This window comes from Moschus berezovskii, chromosome 14 (genome assembly GCF_049115385.1).
Source record: "Moschus berezovskii isolate FMDL1 chromosome 14, NW_MosBer_1.0, whole genome shotgun sequence".
NCBI lineage: Eukaryota > Metazoa > Chordata > Mammalia > Artiodactyla > Moschidae > Moschus > Moschus berezovskii.
In genome coordinates this window covers 31,934,568-31,959,309 of record NC_142473.1, presented here as the reverse complement: position 1 = coordinate 31,959,309, position 24,742 = coordinate 31,934,568, and the positions used below count along the sequence as shown (strand labels likewise).

The following is a 24,742-nucleotide window of genomic DNA, read 5'->3' as shown; positions in this document are numbered from 1 at the left end:
CGCGGCGCGGGACGCGGACTTGACGGAAACCGCCCCCCCCCGCGCTAAGATGCTAGTGGATTCCGCCCGGGCGCAGGCACTTGAGAGACGGCGACCGCGAGGAGGACTTGCGGCCTGGCGGACGGAGAACCCCTCTCTAGGAAGGTTATGAGGCGAGAGCCAGGGTCATGGCGGCCAGAGAGAGAACAGGAAGAAGTGTGGTGTTAAAGGTCTCAACCGAGATGCCTTGTCCCGAGGACGCCATGAGGGAGAGGACCGGCCTTATGGAGAGGGGAGCTCCTGCAGACGCCCCGAGGATTCGGGGCGACGCTGCTTCCTCCGCGCAGGACGCCCGGGGGAGCCGCCTCCCCCCGCTCGCCCCCCGCGTCGCCCGCGGCTCGCGGCCACGCACTCGGCCCGGCCGGGGGCGCGCCGCTGATTGGCTGCGCCGCCGGGCGGAAGTGATGCTGCTGTCACCGGCTCGTCGGGCTCCCGCGGAGCCGCGAGTTTCCGCAGGGGGGCGGCGGCGGCGGCGGCCGGGCCGGTGAGTTGGGAGCTCGGTGGGGGCGGGGCACTGGAAGTCCGGGCGCTCTAGAACTGGGGGCTGCAGCCGCTGTCTGAGGACGAGCGAGCTGCCCAGGGGGTGCCTTCTCGCCCCGCGTGCGCGAGCCCAGGGAGAAGGGGCCGCGGCGTCCGGGATTCCAAGATCGTGCGGGTCCTCTGAGGAGAGAGGGGCCCTTTGCCCCGGGCAGTGGAGGCCAGCGATCGATGAAACTGACCTCCGGCAGGCAGCCTGATTTCTAGGAACAGGTTGTAGAGGTTGCGAGGTTCCCAAGAGGAGGAGGAGGAGGAGGAGGACAGCCTGTTGGGAACGGGAATCTTGGACTCGGGCTGCCCTCCTTGGCACCTAAGAGCTGTAGAGACACGCCTAGTTAGTTGGGCCAAAGTTGAGATCTGCTTTCAGAGGATATCTAAGGTTCCTTTCCCAGAAGCCGAGGGTGGAGGTGAGCTGCGGGCTGGAGGATGTGGTGGTCAGGTTTCTCCTGTCTTCCGTAATCTGTGGGCTCCGCTGAGACGGAGGGAGTCTTGCCCAGTTGGGTCGCTATCAACTTAACTCACAAGAATTTTGTTTTGCTTCAGTAAGGCCTGCAGTCTGGGAAGGACACCTGAATGCCTTGGGACAGTGAAGGCTGTCGAAGGGGAGGGAGGTATTTTCCTGGGAGCCTAAGAGAGAAGAGATACATGGCTCTGGGGAAGGAAATGTTAGGTGGCGGCAGTTCTCCACTCCCTTTCCAAAGAGACTTGTGTCCAATACCCATATTTTCAGACTGATCCACTTGGGTATGTGTGCGGGTACTAAGCCCTGCCTCAAGGTGGCCGGCCCCCGCCAGCCCACTAGAGAGCAGATGCTTCTGAAGGAGCTCAGCCACCAATAGGGACATACTTGTTCCACTGCCCAGTCACCTGTCCCTGTCCCCACATTTGCCCACTAATTTGGCCCTTCTGTCAAGCCATGGGTGGCGGTCCCAGGTTTAGAACACTTCACAGACAACTTGCTGAGCTAGTGACTAAGGGAAGCCCTGTAGTGGTGCTTTGCAATCCCCACCCCACCCACTTGCCTCTTATTCCTGTTCAGTTTTGTTTGCATTCTGGGCTTTTCCCCATTTTTCCCCTGCCTCCTCCTACTCTTATTTCCCCTGGCGTCCTTCACAGGTACAGAAACCAGGGAGTCAGCCACCACCCAGACTTATAAGAAGCAGTCCTGTCTACCTTTTTGTTCTTTTTTTTTTTAATATTTAGTTTTCTATTATTTATTTTGGCTGCACCGGGTCTTAGTTGTGGCATGCCGGATCTTTAGTTGCTGCTTGTGGAATTAGTTCTCTGATCGGGGATGAACCCAGGCCCCCTGCATTGGGAGCGCAGAGTCTTAGCCAATGGACCAGCAGGGAAGTCCCCTATTTACTTTTTCAAGAGAAGTTTTGGGTAAGAGTTCAAGCCCACTTCTCAGCATCTAGGAAAAAAAGAAGAGGATGGCTTGATGTTTAGGATGAGAAATAGGGTTTCTGGGTTTTGTACCCATCTGGCCTTACTATATCACTTTGATTCCAGTCTGTGACCTCTTTGAGATTCCTGCAAGTGATCGTTGGCAGTTTCTTTGGTCACAGATCCCAGGGTTCCTGGCTAGCCTCTGCCTGCTTCACTGGGTTTGGGAGGACACCGTTTCTTGTTTTCTTGGGGCCTACAGGTCTGCCGTCTGTGCTGGGAGTCACCGCTACTCACAGCGGAAGGAATGCCTTTTCTCCATTTGCACAAAATGAGCGTGAGGTGGTTAACCAGACCAGGAGCTCAGCCTCACTCTGAGTCCAGGTGGGAATGGGGCCCCACTGCGGGAAGTGAGCCCTCAAAACCACGGATGGGTCTGAGAAGTCAGCTGGGGGAAGATTTCTGTCCCCTCTGAGGAAGGGAGGAGGATCTCTTCTAAAGAACAGTCATGGAGCTGCCAGGAATTGGCAGGAGTGATATGACTTCTGAGCTCAAGATGGCAATGGTGGGGAAGAGCAGTGTGGTGCCTGTTAGCAGCCGGACCTCCTGCTTGATTGTCTCTTGATAATCATGCCATCAAGGGACCCACTAGGCTTAGTGCTGGCCCCCAGGTCCCCCCAGGGGCTTATCCCTGTTGGTCAGAGAGCAGTGTGAATTAAAAGAGAGGATCACACATTCAGTGATTTAAAAGGCATGGGTTAGGAGTCTCCAGGTGTGGTACATTGGTGTTCGGTCGCCCCCTGAGATTCCTGCCGTTATCAGCTCTCTTCCCTCTGATGTCCTTCTCTTTGTCTGCAGCCTACTGCTCTGATGCCGAAAGGGAGGCAGAGAGTGCCACACTCGGATGCCCCCCTGGGCCTGCCCACGGGCCTCTGGCTGGAGTTAGCTGGGCTCTTCCTACTGCTTCCCTGGGTTATGGGCCTGGTGGGGGCAGGTGGGCCCAGGGCCCAGGCCCCCAGGGGGCTAAGCTGGGCAGTGCGTCTGGACGGTCCAGAAGGCAAGGGAGCAGAAGAGTCGCTGGAACAGCGGGCAGATGCTCTGGCCCAGGCGACGGGGCTGATGAACGCGGGACGCATCGGGGAGCTCCGGGGGCACTACCTCTTGGTCCAGCCAGTGGGGCGTCGCCAGGCCCGGCAGGTTGAGTCCGTCCGGCAGCAGGTGGAGGCCGTGCTGGCCAGGCACGAAGCTGTGCGCTGGTACTCAGAGCAGAGGCTGCTCAAACGGACCAAGCGCGGAGTCCACTTCAATGACCCCAAGTACCCGCAGCAGTGGCACCTGGTGAGTGCAGCCCTGCCGCCTCCTGCTTCAGACAGCTGGGGCGGGGTACCCAGTGCTCTAGCGGGCGTTTGTCTGTGTTAACTCTTCAGGGGCTTCCCATCCTTTGCTTGAGGAGACATTTCCATGGGCTTCAATGGTGGGCTTCATTCTCGGGCTCCACGTGCCCCACGCTCACTCCCAGAGAGCCAGAGGACTGCAGTGCCCGGCGCGGGTGCTAGGGCCAGGCCGCCCAGGCTGCCTGCCACTGACTAGCTTATGCCTTTGGGTGCACTCTTTAACCTCTCTGTTAATGGAGACGGCAATGGTTAAGTGAACTAATGTATGTGTGCCGGACACATGGGAAACACTTTACAAGAGTTAGCTAGTAACATTATATTATACAATGTTAATATAATGTATATCATGCCTGTGTGGGGTTAACTAGCAATGCTATATTATACAATGTTAATATAATGTATGTCATGCCTGTGTGGGGTTATCTAGCAATGTTATATTATACAATGTTAATATAATGTATGTCATGCCTGTGTGGATTTAACTAGCAATGTTATACAATGTTAACATAATGTATATCATGCGTGCAGTGGGTACTCAGTGGCTTCACTCACATCCTACTCTGTGACCCCATGGACTGTAGCCACCAGGCTCCTCTGTCCATGGGATTCTTCAGGCAAGAATACTGGAGTGGGTTGTCATGCCCTCCTCCAGGGGATCTTCCCAACCTAGGAATTGTACCTGCATCTCTTATGTCTCCTGCATTAGCAGGCAGGTTCTTTACCACTAGCGCCATCTGGGAAGTCCCAGTGTATATCATACGGCATATTAATACCCAACCCTTGACCCTAGTCACTGTTTCACCCTTGTTGCCCATGAGTGATGCCAAGCTTTCCTGGACACCTGGGCTGTGGCAGAGCTCTCACAGGTTCCCTCCTTGGCTCTGTCCCCACCTACCCCTGTTTGTCTACCCCTCTCTCTGGCCCCCTGACAGCGGCCAAGAGCGCGAAGGGGCTGCTTGCTGTACTTGTCTCCCTGTGGGCTGTGCTGCACATCGCTGTACTCCCAAGGCTCAGAGAGCAGTTCCTGACCCCGTCTCTCCCCCAGAATAACCGGCGGAGCCCCGGCAGGGACATCAATGTGACGGGTGTCTGGGAGCGCAATGTCACTGGGCGCGGGGTGACCGTGGTGGTCGTGGACGATGGCGTGGAGCACACCATCCAGGACATCGCACCCAACTATGTGAGTGACCCTGGAATCAGTCCCGCCCCCAGGCCTTACCTGATTCTTGATGTTGCCTCAGGCCTGTTCCCTTTCCCAGTGACCCCTCACTGGGCCAGAGGGAAGGGCCTGGGAGGTAGGATGTTGTTCTTCATCTGCTCCTCTCCCCCAGGCAGCCTTGTGGCTTGGCAGCTAGGATGCAGGCTCCAGCTCAGCAGAGAGATATTTCCTGGATCCTGCTGCCACTCCCTGCCCTGGGGAGTAAGGAGTGGCCCTGGGCAACTTCCCTGTCCACACAAGTCCCAGTGCCTCCCCTCTGTAAAACCTGCCCTTTAAGTAGCCGGAAGCCTCTTTTATCCCAGACTTCCCACCATGGAAGCAGCTCCTGGGCATATTTCTATAATAATGGCTGAGAGAGAAGTTTGCCTAGAGCTATAGCCCTTCTGGCACTAGTAGTAAAGAGCCTGCCTGCCCATACAGGAGACCTAAGAGAGGCAGGTTCAATCCCTGGGTCAGGAAGATCCCCTGGAGAAGGAAATGGCAAACTTCTCCAGTATTCTTGCCTGGAGAAACCCATGGACAGAGGAGCCTGGCGGGCTACAGTCCATGGGGTCGCAAAGAGTCAGACACGACTGAAGCAACTTGGCACACACAGCACAGCACACACACAGCACTTCTCAGCTTTGCCCTAGGCCTCCTGTCCTGATGCAGCCTGTGTGGTTGGCAGAGATGGGCCCGCAGTGTTGGCTTAGAGCCCCAAACCCCCAGTTCTTCTCTCTCCCTGAACTCCAAGACCTGACCGGTTGGAACCAGTGAGTGACCACATCTCCCCCCCCCCGACCCCCCCCCCCGCATGTTTCAGAGCCCCGAGGGCAGCTATGACCTCAACTCTAATGACCCTGACCCCATGCCCCACCCGGACGTGGAGAATGGCAACCACCATGGCACACGGTGCGCGGGCGAGATTGCTGCCGTGCCCAACAACAGCTTCTGTGCGGTGGGAGTGGCGTTTGGGAGCCGCATAGCAGGTACCTCTCGGTACACCCCCGCCCCCCCATGACTGCTGTCTTCATCCTCTGTCCCACCTCCTTGAATTCCAACACGACTTTATTTCCCCTTCAACACACAGCAGAAAGCAAAGGGTACACTTATAAATAGGTGTCTGCAGGACAGATCGGCTCATTGATTTTTTTTCTTAGTGCTTTGGTGTTTCTAACATGTTTTTAGCAGCAAACCCCACTTTAAAAAGGGCTTCCCAGGTGGCTGAGCAGTAAAGAATTCACTTGTCAGTCAATGTAAGAGACACACGAGATGTGGGTTTAATCCCTGGGTCAGGAAGATCCCCTGGAGTAGAAAATGGGAACCCACTCCAGTATTTTTGCCTAGAAAATTCCGTGGACAGAAGACCCTGGCAGGGTCCGTGGGGTCACAAAGAGTCAGACCCAACTGAGCACGCATGACTATATAAGACAGCTAGGAGCGTGAAAATGAGCTGGATGAGAGATGGAGGCCCAAGGCCACCTGCTCAGACTCCGCTTCCCTTTTCCTGATCATGGTTATGCCCATCAGAGCTCAGCTCATTGTAATGATTGCTCCTTTTACTTATCCATGTTTTTGTATCTTCATGGTTTACCAAGGGCCTCCTTATTTCCCCTTCTTTCTTGATCCTGTGTGTCTATGGAGGCCCCTCTCCCTTCTCCCAGCTCTCTAGCTCCCACCCCTGCTGACGGTCACTTTCTGTTCCCCATCCTTTCCAGAGAGCTGAGTGGCCCTGGCCCATACTGGGGTGGTTCTATGGCTCCTCGGCCTCTCGGTCTTTGTCCATCAAAGCAGAGGGTGAAGGGAATGGATGCAGACGGCCTTCCTGGTGATTTCTCATAAACGCTTGGAGCCTGCATTTACGAGGCTGGAACAGATTGGCTGCATTCCTTCTATAGTCCAGCAGGGGTCAGCAGCCCTCTCTGTAAATGAGTCTACAGAGGGAGGGAGCCAGGTCCCTTCTGAGAGCTCCACCAGGATGTGACCTGTCCCATCTTAGAAGGTGAGACTAGATGTCCATGGGAGGAGCAATGGGCTGAGAACCATCTGTTGAATACCCTCTGTGTGTCAAGCACCGCTGCAGTGTTTTACGTGATAAAAGTTGCATGAAAAAAGGGAACTTTGGATTCCCTACCTTCAAGCCTATGCCTCTGCCCACCAGACCCCAGGATCCGTAAAGTCTAAGATTTAGCATTACATTAGAAAATATTTTGGCCAGGTATATGCACATGGTATAAAGATTCAAAAGATCTGAGAGCACTTAGAAAAGTAAGTCTCCACAGGGAGCCCCCACCACCACCTGGCTCGCCATCTAGGAGACCAGCATTATTGAGGAGCTGGTGTGGCCTACACTGCCTAGGTATCCGGGTACTGGATGGACCCCTGACAGACAGCATGGAGGCTGTGGCGTTCAACAAGCACTATCAGATCAACGACATCTACAGCTGCAGGTGAGGTACAGCCAGGAACAAGGTAAAGGGGCCAAGGCGGGGGCACCGGGCGAATCCCCCAACCAGAGAACAGCTGTGTGGGGGGGGCTCTCCCATGGGGTACAGCCTGTAAGTCCACTGTCCTCATTTCTCCAGACCCCCAGCTTCTGGGTTCTCCGTCTTAAGCCCCAAGTCACCCCAGTGGTCAGGTTGCCACATGAGGAGCATTCCATCCTGCCTCGTGTTTATTTGTTTAATAAACTCGCAATGCTCTGGAAGAAACTTAGGATTGCTGTCCTACCACAGCTGGGCTGAATACCCAGTGCGAAGCCCCCCTGCCCCCACCCAGGGATGCACCGGCAGCTCCAGGTTGTGGATCTGGCAGGAAACAGGTGGATGATAAGGAGGAGCTGAGGCTGGGCTGCTCGCGCCGCACTGACGGCAGCCTGTTCTTCCCCAGCAGCATCTCCTGTAGATACACGGCGTCCTCCACAGGTAGAGAGGACAGAGAACTAGACAGCCCACACAGGTTGTCTGCTTCCTTCGCAGGCGCTCTGCCATCAGGCCGAGAGTTACCTTCTTTGGTGGGGAAGGGGTGGCCTCGTCCCTTTCCACCACTCTGTACTTCCTGGGGACCTGAGAAGGGGTTTTTAGGAGCAGGTTAGAGCAGTCCTGAACTGGGACAGTTTCCAAGGACAAGAGCGTTAGCACATCCTTCTGTTTTCCACTTTGGAGCGAGGGCTGGGCTCTTACGTCCTTTCATCACGCGAGTCCTGGCCTGGATCCCTTGGGAGGAGGGGAAGCGGGCAGAGGGACGGCCCGCCGAGGCTGGGCTGGTGGGCAGCCACGGCCTGGCCCTGGCTCTTCCCACTGGGTGTCTCTCCACAGCTGGGGACCAGACGATGACGGGAAGACGGTGGACGGCCCCCACCAGCTGGGCAAGGTAGCTGGGAACCGTGGAGCCTTCGGGGACCAAGTTCGCCCTCATCATCCCATTCCCGGAACTGCTCCCGCCCTCCCCCAGACCTGCCTTGTAGCCCCGACCACTCCTTTGGGAACAGCACTCTGGTCCCAGGGTGAAGGGGTGAGGGGAACATTCTTAGAATGAAGCGGTGCTTTGCTCTGATTTTGTGCTCGGCTCCCCATTTCCGGCCCCACCTTCTCTGACAAGCAGAGCACATCCACCAAGCAGTTGTTCCACTAACAACCCCCTTACCCTCTTCAGTCCATCTTTAAGTCTCTTTCTCCCTTGTCCAGTGCCCTTGGGGTGTTTTGTTTTCCTTCTAGAAGGGGACAGGAGGGTGAGTGGCGTGGTAGGTAGGGTCTTCCTGTGAGTTCCTCTGCTGACCTGGGTGTCTTGCTCTTCAGGCTGCCTTGCAGCACGGGGTGATCGCTGGCCGCCAGGGCTTTGGGAGCATCTTTGTGGTGGCCAGCGGCAACGGGGGCCAGCACAATGACAACTGCAACTATGACGGCTACGCCAACTCCATCTACACCGTCACCATAGGTAGCGGGCCCGGCGGGCCAGCGCATGGGCGCACACGTGCGTGTGTGTGTGTGTGTGTGTGTCACTCGGGTGAAGGGACTGTGTATCTGGGTGTGAGTCACTCAGTGGTGAGGGGACCATGTATCTGGGTGTGCCCCCAGCTTCCATGTGTCTGTCTGAGTGTGTGTGCACAGTCTTCTCTTCAGACTCTGATAGCGAGGAGGAAGCAGCCCTGCTCTCAGGGGAGGTCAGGACTTCCTTATAAGTTATACCCGGGAGCACTTTCTACCCATCATCTGAGATAACCCCCTCCGGGCCCCCAGCCCAACCTCCACCACCACAACTGGTTAGGCCTCTGCTCCAACCTCCCTTCCCACGGGTCACTTCCCTCCTGCTTGAAACGTCCCCTGACCTCCCCGCCACACCAGCCTAAATTAACTGCCTTTTACCTGTGCTCCCTGCTGTAGGCATTTACCACCCCAGCTGTACTTACGTCCCTGACCTCCCCCTGACCATGGGCTCCCTGAGATCAGGTCTGTGGCCTTTGCCCACAGTCCCCCTCTCACTCACACAGTGTGTGACCCGCGGTAGATAACTGATAAGTAACTGAGAAACACATATGCGAACGGATGAGCCCGTGTCGAGTGGCCACCCCCTGCAGTCTGCTGAAAGAATGGTCTCGACACAGACTACCCTCTGCCATTTGAGACCTCTTGTCTGGGGGAGGCGTGTGGGTACTTGAAGGACTTGGACCACTGAGATCATTTGTTAAGCCCAGGACCAACCCCTCGACGATAACTCAGAGGTAAGTCTGATGTTCTCAGACCCTCACCTCCGCTCCCATTTTCCTGCTCCTCCCCCAGGTGCTGTGGACGAGGAGGGACGAATGCCTTTCTATGCGGAGGAGTGTGCCTCCATGCTGGCGGTCACCTTCAGCGGTGGGGACAAGATGCTCCGGAGCATCGTGAGTGTTCTGCCCCACCACCCCAGCCTTCTGCTCCCTAGCCCAGTTCTCGGGATCCTCTTCCCTAGCAGATCTGTTTCCCTAAGAGTCTGCCCCTGTTGGTAGAATGGAGTTGAGGACTCTAAATGTATCTGTGTAAAGGGTTTTTAATCTTTAAGGTCTTTAATCTTATTTGTTTATGTATGGCTGTGTTGGTCTTCCTTGCTGCACCAGCTTGTCTCTAGTTTCGGCACGTGGGGGGCTCTGTCATTACAATGTCTGCTTCTCCCTGGGGTGGCTTTTCCTGTTGCAGGACACAAGCTCTGGGCACATGGGCCCAGTACGTACAGCCCCAAGGCTCCAGAGCACTGAATGGGATTAGTAGTTGTGCTTAGTTGCCCTGAGGCACGTGGAGTCTTCCTAGCCCAGGGATTGAACTTGTGTCTCCTGCATTGGCAGTCAGATTCTTTACCACTGAGCCATGAGGGAAGCTCCTTCATCTTTAAATTTTTAACTTAACAAATATGCATATCTTTATAGGAACCACTCTAGCACACATGGATGAAAGAACCTTTGAAATGTCTTCCTTTAGTAGAATACGGGCTTTGCCTAATTTCTATGGGCTTAAAAAAAAAATCATCGTTGCAGTACTATGCAGTCCTTACGTAAATACTGCGAGTTCTGATCCTGTTCATCCTCAGGAGTAAAGCTAGTGGTTGTCTGCACCGCATGGGTGGGAAAAGGAGTCTGGAATGTCCCCGTCAGCCCCAGAGGCAGCTCTTTCCTTGGAGCTGGGCTTGGAGTCACAGCAAACAAGAGGTTGGAGCAAGGAAGTGGAGTTTCTCAAGCTGTGGGAACCTGTGAAGGAATTCAGAGTGCAGTGCCTACCCCCAGCTGGCTCAGCTCCAGCCCGTCATCCTAGAGGTCCCTGCCCGTCCCAATGCCCGTAACAGAGTGACCCGGGTACGGAGGGCTCTCGGGCAGGGCTGGGCTGTAGCCAGCCAGTGTCACATTTCTGCAGTGGCTTGCACTTGGGAGGACTCTCTGGGACCATTGGGAATTGGTCTGCTGCCTCTAGGTCAAATTCTCTTTCCCAAACTGAAGTTCTGTTTTTGCCGCTCAATGTCTTCTGGTCAATACAATGTTCCAAGGCTCTGGGCCAGGTGACCCCAGCCCCTTCCCCCTCCCTGGGAGAAGAAAAAAGGGAGTGAGCTAAAGTAAAAGGACAGGAGTCTTTGCTTAACAGACGGGGGTCTGGGTGCAAAGGGGCACCACCCACCCCCAGCCCAGCCCAGGCTGGAGGGGGAGGAACAGCAGGAACATCCTTGCAGGACTCTTGGTCACCCCAGTCACAGTCGGGGGCCGAGAAGTTACCGGGCATACAAGATCCCCTTGTTCTGGGGCACCTGTCTTTTCTCCTCCGGACTCAACTTTGCTTCACCCCCACCACTTTCCATTTGAACTATAATTTGTCCAGAAATGCAAAGAGAGTTTGTTCAGCCAACTTCCCATCTTTGGGTTGTCCCTGTCTTGAAAACCAGTTGCCAGTTTCTGTTCAGTGACCAGCTCGGTGGGGCTGCCTCCCCCAGGGCAGGCACGGAAGCACACGCCACCCCACCGTCTGCTGCCCGGGGCTCCTGCCACCAGAGGCAAGTTCACTGGCCTCCCGGCTCCATACTAGACTGTCACTGTGAGGCTCTTTCCTTAACAGGAAAAAATTAATCTGCTCCCTGGCACAGACCAGGCTTCCCACCCTCATTGAGACTTCCACTTGAAGAGTTTTTCCCTTCTCTTCTGTGAGAGCACGGCATCTGAGTGGAAATGCCATGTCTTGGCCGCTGCTATAACAGCTGGAAGGCAAGCAGCGAGGACGCTGGAGAAAGGGCAGCTCTTGGCAGAAGGTAGCACCTTGGTATCTGACCCAGGAGAGAAGCCTGGGAGGAAAATATGCTCCAGTGTTAGCGTGGGCCCCATGTGCCAGACCCAGAGGGCTGCAGGCCGGAGTGGGCACCACGTGTCAGACCCAGAGGGCCGCGGGCCGGAGTGGGCACCACGTGCCAGACCCAGAGGGCCGTGGGCCGGAGTGGGCACCACGTGCCAGACCCAGAGGGCCGTGGGCCGGAGTGGGCACCACGTGCCAGACCCAGAGGGCTGTGGGCTAGAGTAGGCACCACGTGCCAGATCCGGAGTGGGTTCAGGCAGGGCCCTCCATGGCTCCACCCTCTGTGCTCCAGGGGGGATGAGAGCGTGGAAAGAACTGGATGCCAGACGGGTGCCGTGTCCCTCCCCCTCAACCCCCACTCCCTCTCTCACATCCCACCTCAGGACTGCAGGTAGAGAAAGGGGACCTGAGGCACTCAGCCCCGAGCAGGGAGGTGGCCTGGCCTGTCGATCGCCACAGGCCAGGGTGGGCCGCGGTGCAGATGCTCCGCCCATGCTGAGCCCCCGTGGGTGAGGGGGACGCTGTCCTCTCCCTGGGACACACTCCCTTTGTTCACACTGACGTCAGGCCAGCCCTGTCTCTGAGCCGCCGAGTCGGAGTTCCTTGCCCAGTGCTGTCACTCTTGTCCCAGCTCCAGCTGGGGGCCCCGGAGCTCCCCAACCACTCCTCTGTCTCCACAGCTGCAGGGGCAAGGGCAGGGTGGGGATTGGGGAAGTGGTCATCAGCTGAACAGGACACATGAGGCCTCTCCCTTCTCCACTTCCTTTCCATGCTACTGCAGCCAAGACCCTCAGAGTAACTGGTTTTTCTCAGCTCTCCAGAGGTTCTCCTGGAAGGCCAGACAGAGAGGTCCCCGGGAGGCTCGCTCACTCTGAGGCCTCGCCCTGCCCCCTTCCCCCACCGCCCCTGGGAGCTCAGGCCCTAACCCGCCCCCGTCCCCCATTCCGCTCCCCAGGTGACCACCGACTGGGACCTTCAGAAGGGCACGGGCTGCACCGAGGGCCACACGGGGACCTCAGCCGCCGCGCCCCTGGCGGCTGGCATGATAGCCCTGATGCTCCAGGTGCGGCCCTGCCTCACGTGGCGTGACGTCCAGCACATCATTGTCTTCACGGCTACCCGGGTGAGCCCTTCGCAGACAGACGCATGGCCTAGCCCAGCCCACCTCAGAGTTTTGGTCCCAAGGGCATGAGGTGTCAGGAGGTTCGGATTCTAGATGTCCCAGGCGTTAGGTGCCAGTGTCTCCCAGAGTTGCATTCCTATGGAAGTAGTATGGAGACCCCACCAGGACCGTAGACCTGAATTCACTTGTCCCTGTCCTGCTGCTTCCATGTCACCTGCAAAGGAGCATTCTGGACGGGCTGTCAGGTCCCTCTCTGTAAGCAGGCCATTGGGCTGGTGACATCACAGGGCTTTGCCCTTTTGTCCCAGATTTCCTCGGGGAGTCCCTTCCTAGCAGCCTTTGTGGGAGAGTCTGGGCTGGATGAGCCATCAGGGCGAGTCGGGAAACCTAAAATCTGCAAGGCTCACCAGCACCCCTATGCTGTCAGTATGAGGACCGCCGTGCGGACTGGATCACCAACGAGGCCGGCTTCAGCCACAGCCACCAGCACGGATTCGGCCTGCTCAATGCTTGGAGACTCGTGAACGCCGCTAAGGTGAATGGCTGTCTGCGTGGAGGGGCCGAGGGGGCGGGCCGGATGCCTGAAACACTGCCTGGCACGTCGCAGGTGCTTAATAGATGTTCATTCACCCGAGACCCATTTTACCCACGAAGAAGCAGGCTCAACACTCGATAAAGTTTCTTAAACTGACAGGAGAGTAAATGAGACCTCGGTGTTGCATGGAGCCCTCAGGGTGCTCAGCTCCCCATGTGCCGCCCTGGACCCAGTGTGTCCCCTGGCTCCGTGTTGTGATGCTGTCGGGAGGAGTCCAGGGTGTCCCAGAGCGAAAGACAGTGATGATGAGGGGAGAAATAAAGAGCGCAGCCCCAGGGGTCAGGTAGGCGAGACTGGCTGTGCGAGGTCCGTCCGTTTGTTCATTCGCCGCCCCCGCTTCCTTCCACAGGTCTGGACGTCTGTCCCTTACTTAGCTTCCTACGTCAGCCCTGTGTTGAAAGAGAACAAGGAGATCCCACTGTCCGCCCGCCCCCTGGAGGTGCTGTGGAATGGTAAGCGGTCAGCAGAAAGGGGGTTAATCCCGGGCCAGAGGCTCAGGGCGGGGTGATGGAGAAGTTAAACTCGTCCTCCTGCCGGTCCTGCCCCTTCCTTTAGGAGCTGAGCTCCAGCCAGATCTGCGGCGTTCTCTTTGACCATTTTAGGACATGCTGCTGCTTCTGAGTTGGCTGGCCCCCTGGCTGCTTGAGAGACCTTTCTCCTGAGTTACAGGTGGTGGGAGGGAGCTGCTGAGCAAGCCATTAAGAAGGCTGGCCAGAGGGCTGGGCCAGGACCTGGGGAGACAGGCATAAGTCGAAAGATGTTCTTTTGACTTCCATGCTAGGAACTTGCCAGATGATCCTCTGCAACCCAGTGGGCTTTGGATGAAGTGAAGGAGCTGGGAATGTCTCCCTATGATTCTCAGGCTTGTCTGATTACAGAATCAGCTGGGACCTGTTGGGGGAGGACAGAGGAGTCCCCAGAGGGCTCTCTAGACTGGAGTGGCCCTCCCTCTGTCTCCGCCTCCATCCCACCTGAAGCCACGGGACTGTCCAAAGGGGTGAGGGCTGTCTGTGGGCAGTCCGAGATATGGTCTCGTATTGAGCCCAGAGGTTGAACCCCTTCCCAGAGAAGAGGGCAGCTGGGCTGGGGTACTGTGCTCGAGGATCATCTCTCTGCGGACTTCCCAGAGTTGCCACTGGAGAGTTTTCCATACCTCCAGTTCTTTGGGGATTTTTTTCCTCAAGGACTTTTGACAAGGAGAGTTATCCACTGTGTTTTGTAAAGTCGGAAGCATGTCATGCTTTGTACCCAGGTGGAGCTTTGTCCTTATGTTCCCATCCTCCTAGGAAGTGATCAGACCAGCACAGTGGCCACAAGGAGGGATGGCCAAAGATGGGAGTGTAGAAGGGAGGGTTGGGGCTGCTCCCCTGGGTGGAAAGAGTTCTGTTGTCTCTCTCCCTAACCATGTCCAGCACTTGCCCAGTTTCCCCTCTATGTGGAAGGAAATCCATGGGCCTGGTTCATTGCATTTTCCGTAAAAGGAATGCTGTCTTGGAAAGGGCATAAAGCATCAGCCAAGGCAGAAGAGTGCAGGAACATTCCCAGGAATGCAGTTCAAGTAGGAACCTCAGGGCTTTGCGCTCACATGTCTTGGAGACAGTACATCTTTTAACTTTTATTACCTCGTATCCAGAGCTGCTCTCTCTCATTTAAGTAACACTAACCCACAGTCACATCCGTCAAGTGAGGGGGTCAGCTTGGAAGCAGGTTAGGGTCCTTTTCAACTTCATCATCCTCTGCCTCCCACTAACCAGGGACGTTCCCCCAGCACATCTGACAAACTTCCCTCGGTACAGAGGCATCTGGAAACTGTCATGAAGAATCAGGAGAAAGGACAGATTGTCCTGGGAGAAGGAGAGCAGGGGTTGGAGTAGGGGAGAGAGAGAGAGAAGGGAGGTGGACTCAGCAAGTTTTGCTAACGGAGTCCTTCACGGGTTTGGAGCACGGCCAGCAGTCTGCTGATCTCCATGGTCAGCAAAGATGTCTTCCCCTCTGTTGTGACTCCAGACAGAACTGAAGGTCCAGGCTCATGGGCATTCTTGGAGGCTGCAGGAAGTCAGTCCAGTTCACGTAGAGCTGAGCAACTCAGTCCCAGACGGTCAGCAAACCTCTTCCCCTATGGCCAAGTGGTAGTCTTTCCCACCAAGACCTGGGCAAGTCAGTGTCCAAGGGCTGGCAGGTGAACTTTTTTGTAAGATAGAAGGAAGTGAATATTCCTGAGATGGAAAAGGAGGTGAAATGCCAAAACTCTAGGGCAGGGGTGACCAAGAGAACTTTCTATGATGGTGGAAATGTTCTCTATTTGTGCTGCTAAGCTGCTCCATGGCACAAGGGATCTTAGTTCCTCGACCATGTCCCCTACATTGCAAGGCAAATTCTTAACCACTCGACCACCACGGAAGTCCCTGTAGTTGATTTTAAATAGCCACATGTGGCTGGTGCCACCTTCTTAGGCAGGGCATCTCTAGAGCAAGACAGGTTGTCATTTCTCCCCAGTGGCAGGAGGGCTCCTTGGTTCCTTTAGCTCTGACTCTGGGTCTGAAATGTCTCTGGAGGGCGAGAGAGAGGGTGGGGCTTGGGAGGCATATCTCAAACACGAGGGAGCCTGTGTGTATTTACGGAAGATTCCTGAACACCTCTTGCAAATACCCTTTTATCCTTGTTTGCAGCCCAGCTGGCTACCACCATCCCCCGCCAGCCATGTTTCAGTCCTGTCCCTTCCTGGCTCCGAATCTTCCTCTCCTGCCCAGTCTTTCCCTCCCCATTGATTCCTCCTCCTGCCTTCCAACACCCTCAGCACATCTGTTAGGAAACACCTTTAAACCCCTGACTGCCTCCAGCTAGTAACTGTTTCAAATGAACTAACCAAAGCAACTGCTCACCTTTATCACCCCCTCTCCACTGCTGAAGACGGACTTCATCGCTGTGAGGTGCCCCTCTCAGGCTCAGGCCCAGGGCCAGCTCACAGCTCATCTCGGTTGACGATGCTTAGCCCTGTTGTCGGACTGGATTAACGAGGCCTGTGTGTCAGCCTTCCCCCTCCTCCACCTCCTCCTCCCCGCTCCTCCTTTGTGGCTCCAGTGGCCTCCTTTGCTCCATGGTCTTCTCTGGCCTGAGGAACTTGGTTTTCTGGTTTCTGGTCACTTACCTCACTACTTCCAAACCATGAGTTCCTTCTCAGACTCATGCCATGCTCTTGACCCTCCCTCTACATCTTCGTCCTCGATGGCCCAGTTGTAGTTAAGGCTTTAGCTGCCACCTCTCCACAAATGATTCCTAGATTGACATCTCTTATTCTGATCCCTAAACAAGGATAGTGACAAGGATAGAGATTTTTCTAGTTTCTGTAAGATTATGGGCAAATAAAACCCTGGAAGCTTCTCGGTGGTGGTTGAACAAGATCCCATGTTGCTAAAGGTAAAATAATAATATCATCATCATCATCAACTAGGATGAGTGCCTCTGGGATTTCCCTGGTGGTCCAGTGGTTAAGGCTCTGCACTGCTATTGCAGGGGTATGGGCTTCATCCCTGGTCAGGGAACTAAGATCCTGCATGCCTTGCAGTGCAGCCAAAAAAAAAAAAGATAAATGCCTTTAATGTGCCAAGCACTGGCCTAAGGGTTAACTCATTTAATATACTAGGTCAATTCTAATAAAATAATTCTCATGTTCTCACATGCATGGCCACCCAAGTCCCTGTACACACCAATAAGTAAATGCATGTAGCATGCCACCCTGTACACATGCTAACTCAGACGAGCACGCTCAGGTCTCTTTTGGGGTTCTGTTCTGTTCTATTACGCTTTGTAATGTGTCACTTGATGGTTCAGACGGTAAAGAATCTGCCTGCAACTCAGGAGGCCCAGGTTCGATCCCTGGGTCAATAAGATACACTAGAGAAGGGAATGGCAACCCACTCCAGTATTCTTACCTAGAAAATTCCATGGACAGAGGAGCCTGGTGGGCTACACTCCATGAGGTCACAAAGAGTTGGACACAACTGTGTGACTAAGCACACCTACATGCACAGTAAAAATTTATGTAAATTTATGTAAGTATCACATATATAAATGTCCATGTGTACAACCTCACCAAAGTAAGACTAAAGGAATAAAACAGGGATGAGCACAGGACAAAGAGAATGAGAGAAGAGACCACAGCAAAGTAGAGACTGCAGGACATGTTTGGAAGATAGAGCATGAATGGAGAAATGAGCAGGACTAAGAAAACTGCAAACCAAATACCTGCAAGAGTGATGCTAGGCAACAAGCTCGTTCACGCCACACAATCTCCAAAGACTCAGGGCTGGGAATTCCCTGCAGTCCAGTGGTTAGAACTCCGAGCTTTCATTGCCAGGGCCCAGGTTCATTCACTGGTATGGGAACTAAGATTCCACAAGTCATGCCATGTGGCCCAAAAAAGGGGCTCAGGACTCGGAGGCCCCATGCATTGCAGAGGACAAAGATGAGGGATGAGAGTAGAGCTTGGTGTCAATTAAAAGGCAGACGTCCAGGTACCTTCTCCCATGCTTAGCAGCCAGGTGGTAGCCCCTTCCTTATCTAGGCAGGAGTTGGGAAGTTTATTCTCCAGAGCCCAGAGCCCCCAGGTACAGCAGAAAACAGGAGACAGAGGGTGTATCTTAAAATGATTAACCATGAACTATATAATGGGGACCTGTTACAGATCAGGAAACTAATTCTCATAGCTAGTAAATGGCTGACCTGGAATTTGAACCCAGGCTGGGTGGCTCCAGAGCCCAGGCTCTTAGCACTTGTAGGCACAAGCGATGAGTTGAGAAAGGGTTTGTTTTTCCTTTATAGTGGGAAAGGCATCAGCAACAAAATCCAGCCAAGAGACTGTATAATTGGTCTGATCCAGTGTTGGCCTTTTGCCAGATAGTTACTGTGAAAGGAAAAGAAAACAAGGGAATGTAAATAAGAATGTGTTTTTCTTAGGCGGTTAGGGAAGAGGAGCTTGATGGATCTCTTGAGGAGCAAGAAAATGAAGGAATCAAGAAGGTGGTGGAGGGAATTTGCTGGTTGATGGTCCAGTGGTTAAGACTCCACACTTCCACTGCAAGGGGTGCGGATTTGATCGCTGGCAGGGGAACTAAGATCCCCCATGCCACGTGGTGCAGCCAAAAAAAGAAGGTAGTGGAGAAAGTGGAGGGACAGCTGGTTGCTCTCTGGGAAGGCAGAACGTTAGCTTCCATGAGTTGCAAGAGGGAAAGAAAAGACATGCGTGCACACAAAGGCAGTGAGAGGCTCAGTGGGCATTTACCAACACAGCATCAATTTTTGTTCTCATTTTTGCTCAACTACTGTCCTAATTTGTGTTGTTTATGTAATAAATCCCACAAGGGAAGTTACTAACCCATTCAGAACTGAAGGAGTGCCAGATACGGACGAGGCCTGGGGTCTGGCCAAAGAAGTCTGTGCTGACGTGGGGTGGAGAAAGGTCTGTGGAGTCGAGGAAGGCAAGGGATGTGAAGAGATGGCATCGGACAGGTAGACCCGTGAACACTGGTGTCGTTGGGTAATGGGCGGTGGCCCTCCTCCCTGACGTGAGCGCAGTGAGAGGGGGGCTGAGTGGAAGGCCAGGACGAACGGGAAGGACAGACGCAGGGGCCACAGGAGGCCCTGAGCCTTTTCTGTTCTCTCCTTCTTTTTCACCTTGGCTGTGCTGCACGGCTTTCGGGATCTTAGTTCCCTGACCAGGGATTGAACCCGGGCCCTCCGCAATGAAAACTCAGATTCCTAACCACTGGACCATCAGGGAACTCCCCCTCTTTCTTCTGTGACCAGTTATCACGCCCACACCGCCTCACCCCTAGACTAGAATCAGCTATTTTAGCTGGCCTTCCTGTCACCTGTTTCTTCTTTCTGCTCCAGTTCAGCCTACCCACAGCTGTTAGGAGTAACCTCCCTTTAACAGTTTTTTAAACAACTCCATCCTTGCACAGTAATCTCTAGAAGTTCTAGTTGTATGTTTAAAATAAAAGTGTTACAGCCTTTCCCATCCTAGGTCCCGAGCCCGTCGCCTCTCACCTCCTCTCTGAGCTGCTTCGTCTGTAGAATTGGGTGCTGCTCTCTGCTTTGCCTGTTGGCCTGAATTAATGGAAGAAAAGTTGTCTTGGAAAGAGTCATTTGTCATCGCTGCCTAATTGCTTATTATTCCTCAACTGAGTCTTCTATTTCACTAGTCTGGTGTTTTAACTTTTTATTTTGAAATAATTGCAGATTAACAGGAGGGTGCAAAGAACTGTTCAGGGAAGTCCTATGCACTCTTCTCCTGATGTTAAATGTCTTAGAATAGAACAATAGGAAAACCAAGAAAATGATATTCATCCAATTCATAGAAGTTACTCAGATTTTACCGGTGAGACATAGATTCTGTGTGTGTGTGTGTGTGTGCGCGCGTGTCTGTGCAGCGTTACCACGTGCAGTCTGTGTAACCACCACCACAGTCAGTATGGAGAGCCATCCCATCCCAGAGCTCCTCTGTCGCCCGTGCGGCCACACCCGACCCCTCTGCCCCATCCCTCGCACCTGGCCACCACTCATCTGTTCTCCATCTCTGCAGTCAGCGTTATTCATGAGCATTATGTAAATGAAGTCGTGCACTATGTGTCCTTTCAATATTGGCTTTTTTCCCTTCAGTACAATTTCCTTGAAGTTTGTTCACTCCACCAATTTTGGTGGGGTTTTTATTTTGTTCGTTCTTTTAAATGCATAACTCATCTTTTTATTTATTTGTCTTTGGCTCTGTTGGGTCTTCATTCCTGTGTGCCAGCGTTTCTCTAGTTGTGGCAAGCAGGGCTACTCTTCGTTGCAGTGCGCGGGCTTCTCAGTGCGGTGGCTCCTCCTGTTGCAGAGCGCAGGCTCTAGGCGCGTGGGCTGCAGTAGTTTAGTGCTTGGGCTCAGTGGTTGTGGCGCCCGGGCTTAGTTGCGCCACGGAATGTGGAATCTTCCTGGACCAGGGATCAAACCTGTGTCCCCTGCATTGGCAGATGGATTCTTAACCAGCGGACCACCAGGGAAGCCCATCACTTCAGTAGTTTGGTTTTTTTGTTGTTTTTTCCAAAAAGCTTGTGTTTCCTTCAATATGAAGCTTGTTCGTTTCTACCTCTGCCTTTTATGTGCCGTTTTCCCTTCTAGAGCACCCTCTACCAACACTCTCCCAATCTGTACGCGCTCCCTTCCTCAGAGTGCGTCTCGCAGCTGAGTGCCTAAACCTGTCTGCCTCATCTCTGTTCTGGCATCAGTTATGTGGCCCTCATAGATGTCATTTTCCACTTTCAGGTAGAAGGCAGAGGCCATATCCAGCTTATCTTTACATTCCCAGTGTCTAGTATGGTGCCTGAAATGTAGGAGGTACTCAGGAAATTATTTTTTGGATGAGTGAACGTTGGAAATGGCTCCGTTTGTTTCTTGTCTTGTATCTTGGTTATGTGTTACCTTCCCGCTAGACTCTAAACTAAATTATAAACTTGAAATCAGCAAGTGCACGCCCTTTCCTAGTGTACAAAAGGTTCAATCAGAGTTGCCAAAGATACTTGTATATGCCTTTGTGTTTGGTGGGGTGAAGTGAGGGCATAAGTATTTGTGGGGCTGGTTTCCCAGCTGCCCAGCCTGACTTCCCACAGTCAGCAGGATGGACCTGGACATGTCGGGGCTGAAGACCCTGGAGCACGTGGCCGTGACAGTCTCCATCACTCACCCACGACGTGGCAGCTTGGAACTGAAACTGTTTTGCCCCAGCGGCATGATGTCCCTTGTTGGTGCCCCCCGCAGCCTGGACTCGTACGTACTTGAGCCCCTACCTTCTGAGCCCTCTTTGCAGCGAGGGCCTCGTCCAGGAAAAGATCTGGGGGGAGTAGACACTCGCCCTGTCCTAAACTCCCCTGCTGGCTTTGTGGCCTGCTTTGTTCAAGTGCTTACAGCGTGCTCGGCACTGCACTTTATGTATGTTTTCTTCAGTCCTTGTAAGAACGATGCAGAGGGACTTCCCTGGCAGTCCAGTGGCTAAGACTGTGCTCCCAGTGCAGGGGGTTCAATTCCTGATCAGAGAACTAGATCCCACCTACCACTGCATGACCAAGAGAAAGAAGATGGAGAGTAGACTTTGTAACCTCCTTTTACAAATGAGGAAACAAGTCATAGGCCTAGTAAGCGCCTGAGAGAGTGACAGCAAGCCTAGATCTATGGGACACCCAAACCTGTGTTCTCTCCACGTTTGCTTTTTCCACTTCACCACGTTGACACAAGCCCCCCAGCTCCTGAGATCATCCCGGGGCAAGGGCCCCTCATGGCCCCTTCCTGATCGGCTGTAGCTCAGACCATTGCTGCTACTACAGTCAGAAAGCGCTCCTGGGGAAAGGGGTCCGCTCCCTGCTCCACACCTTCCTTGGTCTCCTGTGTTCTTGTCCCAGGGATCCCAATGGCTTCAATGACTGGACCTTCTCCACGGTGCGGTGCTGGGGGGAGCGGGCGAAAGGGACCTACAGACTCGTCATCAGAGATGTAGGTAAGCCTGCCTGCCTCCCAGCCAGGGCCCTGCCTTTCACAAGTGTCGTCTGTCCCTCTGGATCTCAGAATCCCCACAGAAAGTGTCCCAGGTGGAACACCTAGGGTGCCATCAAACCATGAGGGTAGCTGCCAAGAAGTATGCCCTATCCACAGAATGGGCATTGAGACCTGTTCATTAATTGTTCATTAATACTATCTCTCATCTTCCTTGGCAAAGTGACTGATCCATTTTTCCTCAGGATAGCAACACAAATTCCTTGTTGAAACCACATTTCAAGTTCTTTCACATATAACCATCCTGCGGCCAGCCCTGGTAGGCAGGTAAGGGCAGGACTAATTTTCACCATTTTTTTTTTAAACTGAGACCCACCCAGGGTTTGAAGTAACATATGTGAAATCATACAGTATTTCAAGGAGAAAATTGGAAACTGAACCCAACCCTCCCAATTTCCCCCAAATTAGGTATAGCTCAGTTGGTAAAGAGTCCTTCTGCAATGCAGGAGGATTTCCTGGTTTGGGAAGATCCCCTGGAGAAGGGAACAGCTGCCCCCTCCAGTATTCTGGCCTGGAGAATTCCCTGGACCGTACAGTCCATGGGGTCGCAAAGAGTCTTTGACTTTCAGGTATACCTCACCAGACCGGTGGTTTTCAGACCTTTAATTTAGCAGGACTTTTTTTTTTTTCCCAAGAAAAATCCCAGCTGAAACCCTAAACTATGAAAGAGGAAAAACTTCCTAGCTTTGGAGTGCTCCCTTTCACCCTGCCCTTTCCATTCCTAAAAGCACCCGGGTGGCAGGTCTGCAGAGCCCTGGGGTCAGTGGGGCCCAGCTAGGCGACTGTGGCTACCCACCCATGTGGTCTGAGCCCCTCCGGGTGGCAGGGCAGGCAGGCCTTCTGCTGTCTGGTCAGCCGTGAGGCTCATGTACCGCCCTGCTTGCCGCCCTAGGAGACGAGGCGTCCCAGGCCGGCGTCCTCCGGCAGTGGCAGCTCATCCTGTATGGCTCTGTGTGGAGTCCAGCAGACATCAGAGACAGACAGAGGTAGGTGGAGACGTGGGCGTCAGAGGGCTGGGGACTTGGGGGTGGGGGTGGGGAGGCCACCTAGGGAGCTCCACTTCCTGCGGCCCCAGTTTGCTGTGGGACCTCGCCCTGTCCAGCTGTCAGGCAGGAGGATAGGCAAGGCAGGCGGGTAGAGGAACCAGGCTGAGTGGGGCATCCTTGTATCCTCTCTGCCCCACAGGCTACTAGAAAGTGCCATGAGTGGGAAGTACCTGCACGATGGCTTCACGCTGCCCTGCCCACCTGGGCTGAACATCCCCGAGGAAGACGGTTACACCATCACCCCCAACACTCTCAAGGTGCAGGCAGACAGGGGTGCCCTGGGGTGTTGTCCTTGATGGGAGACTCAGGGCATCTTGGGAGTGATGGATTGGGCAGACCTGGGTTCCCATTTTCCTGGCTAACTTTCTTCCGGGGGAGGGGGCGGACAGAGGGTGTGGCTTGGGGTGGGAGAGGCAGCCCCGAGAAGGAGAGAGATTCTCTGAGCTCACTGTTCTGGGCTGAGAAAGGCTGCAGGCTTCTGGGAGAGCAGCGCTACATAGGTGCTTGCTTTCCCCCAGACCCTGGTGCTGATTGGCTGCTTCACCGTCTTCTGGACCATTTACTACACGCTGGAAGTATACTTGAGCCAGAGGAATGTGGCCTTTCACCCAATTTGTTGGAGTGGACCGTGCCACTGGCCCCAGCGAAGCCAGAAAGCCAAGGAGGAGGGGACAGAACTAGAATCAGTGCCCCTGTGCAGCAGCCAGGATCCAGGCGGAGCGGGGCTGGAGAGTGAGGACTCTCCCACCACCTCAGGGCTCCACGCCCCAGACCTGCTGGATCAGGGGGACTGGAGCTTGTCCCAGAGCAGGGGTGCCCTGGACATCCCTCAGCTCCTGCCCCCAGACCTACTGCAGGGGAAGGAGGTGCAGATGTGCTGACCTGGGGCCTGACAGCCACCGTGGGATGGGCTCGCACTTCCTAAGACTGCAGGAGTGTGGAAAGCTGCTTCCTAGTCCTGGGAGCTCTGGGCAGAAAGCAGTCCGGGTGCTTCCAGCTGGGACCAGGGGCCTGAAGACGCCCTCTGGCTAAAGACCACGCTCAGGGAGGGCACGGGCCTGCAGAAGGTCCAGTCAGCAGAGCAGCAGTGCCAGAGAACAGGCTGGCAACAGCCGTGGAGCCTACCTCCAACAGAGTAGGAGCTTTTGGTGAGAAGGCTTGGACGATGGACTAGGGCTTCCACTGGGCCGGCCTCCATCCTTGCTTCTCCAGGGCAGGCCAGCAGTGTGGGTCACCCAGACCCTCAGCACGTGTGGCCAGAAGAGCATCTCAGCAGAAATGTCACTGGGGTCCCTTGGGAAGAGGGCTTAGGGGTGGAAGCTGGAAAGAGCCTTCGGATATGCCTGTCCTTTTAACGACCCGGGGCCAGAAATGGCAGCCCTTCCCTCTCTGCCCCTTACCATCCAGCCTCAGCCTTGGACTTGACCATGTTGGTTTGGCAGTCAGCCCCCAACTCAGCACACGTGCCCTGAAAGCAGCTGCCTGCATCATCCCTGATCAGCAGAAGCCCACCTTGAGCACGCCCCTGACCCCTTCGTCCTGAAGGACCGGTACGATGTGCCTGGCAGGGCTGTGAATGGGCATGGCCCCCAGGCCCAGGCCGCTCCACCAGGGCATCTTCGGCAGGTCTGCCGCCACCCCATCTTCCTCTGCAAAGTACTCAGGGAAACGGCCGTGCCCACCGGAGGCAGGCCAGCTGCCTGGCGGGCTGCAACTTCCTCCCATTCTTGGCCTCCTCCCCTCTTCTGAGCGAGTTGGTTGATTGGAACTTTGCTTTTTCTTAATGCTTACGATTTGGTTTTCTCTTTCCACAGCAACATTTTGTTGAATTTTTTCTGCACAGCTTTTCCAAAATAAAAATCTTCCACACACTGTCGCCCTTGGCCCACTCCTTTCGGCCACCTCCCCAAAGCTAACACAAGCCGCCAAGCTGCCCCTCTCCCTTCAGAGCTGTCATCGATGCCCCTCTTCCAGCCCCTGAAATCGTGGCACACGAGGAACCCATGAGAACCAGAGCTACCTGCCTGTTCCCCCCTCAGAC

The 24,742-nt window shown here is 54.5% G+C and overlaps 1 protein-coding gene across 2 annotated transcripts; it reads left to right on the top strand.

Moving 5' to 3' along the window:
• Positions 1-400: 400 nt before the first annotated feature.
• On the top strand, positions 401-24,577 carry PCSK7 (proprotein convertase subtilisin/kexin type 7). 2 transcript variants are annotated; one of them, XM_055423080.2, is made up of 17 exons: positions 401-523; positions 2,225-2,346; positions 2,821-3,300; positions 4,402-4,536; positions 5,378-5,543; positions 6,914-7,004; positions 7,872-7,926; positions 8,352-8,490; positions 9,333-9,433; positions 12,310-12,477; positions 12,905-13,012; positions 13,422-13,524; positions 20,719-20,875; positions 21,505-21,599; positions 22,548-22,641; positions 22,841-22,958; positions 23,220-24,577. In XM_055423080.2, the coding sequence occupies exons 3-17, from the start codon at positions 2,833-2,835 to the stop codon at positions 23,580-23,582; spliced, it is 2,361 nt and encodes a 786-aa protein (XP_055279055.2). In that variant the 5' UTR covers positions 401-523; positions 2,225-2,346; positions 2,821-2,832; the 3' UTR covers positions 23,583-24,577. The 2 variants fall into 2 exon arrangements, with proteins under 2 accessions (XP_055279055.2, XP_055279053.2); XM_055423078.2 differs by having other exon boundaries at positions 8,352-8,526.
• Positions 24,578-24,742: the final 165 nt, after the last annotated feature.

Coding starts and splice junctions, on each gene's coding strand:
- PCSK7 (XM_055423078.2), top strand. CDS start 2,833: ATGCCGAAAGGGAGGCAGAGAGTGCCACACTCGGATGCCCCCCTGGGC. Junction 13,525..20,718: donor CCTGGAGGTGCTGTGGAATG/GTAAGCGGTCAG, acceptor GACTTCCCACAG/TCAGCAGGATGGACCTGGAC. Junction 21,600..22,547: donor ACTCGTCATCAGAGATGTAG/GTAAGCCTGCCT, acceptor TTGCCGCCCTAG/GAGACGAGGCGTCCCAGGCC.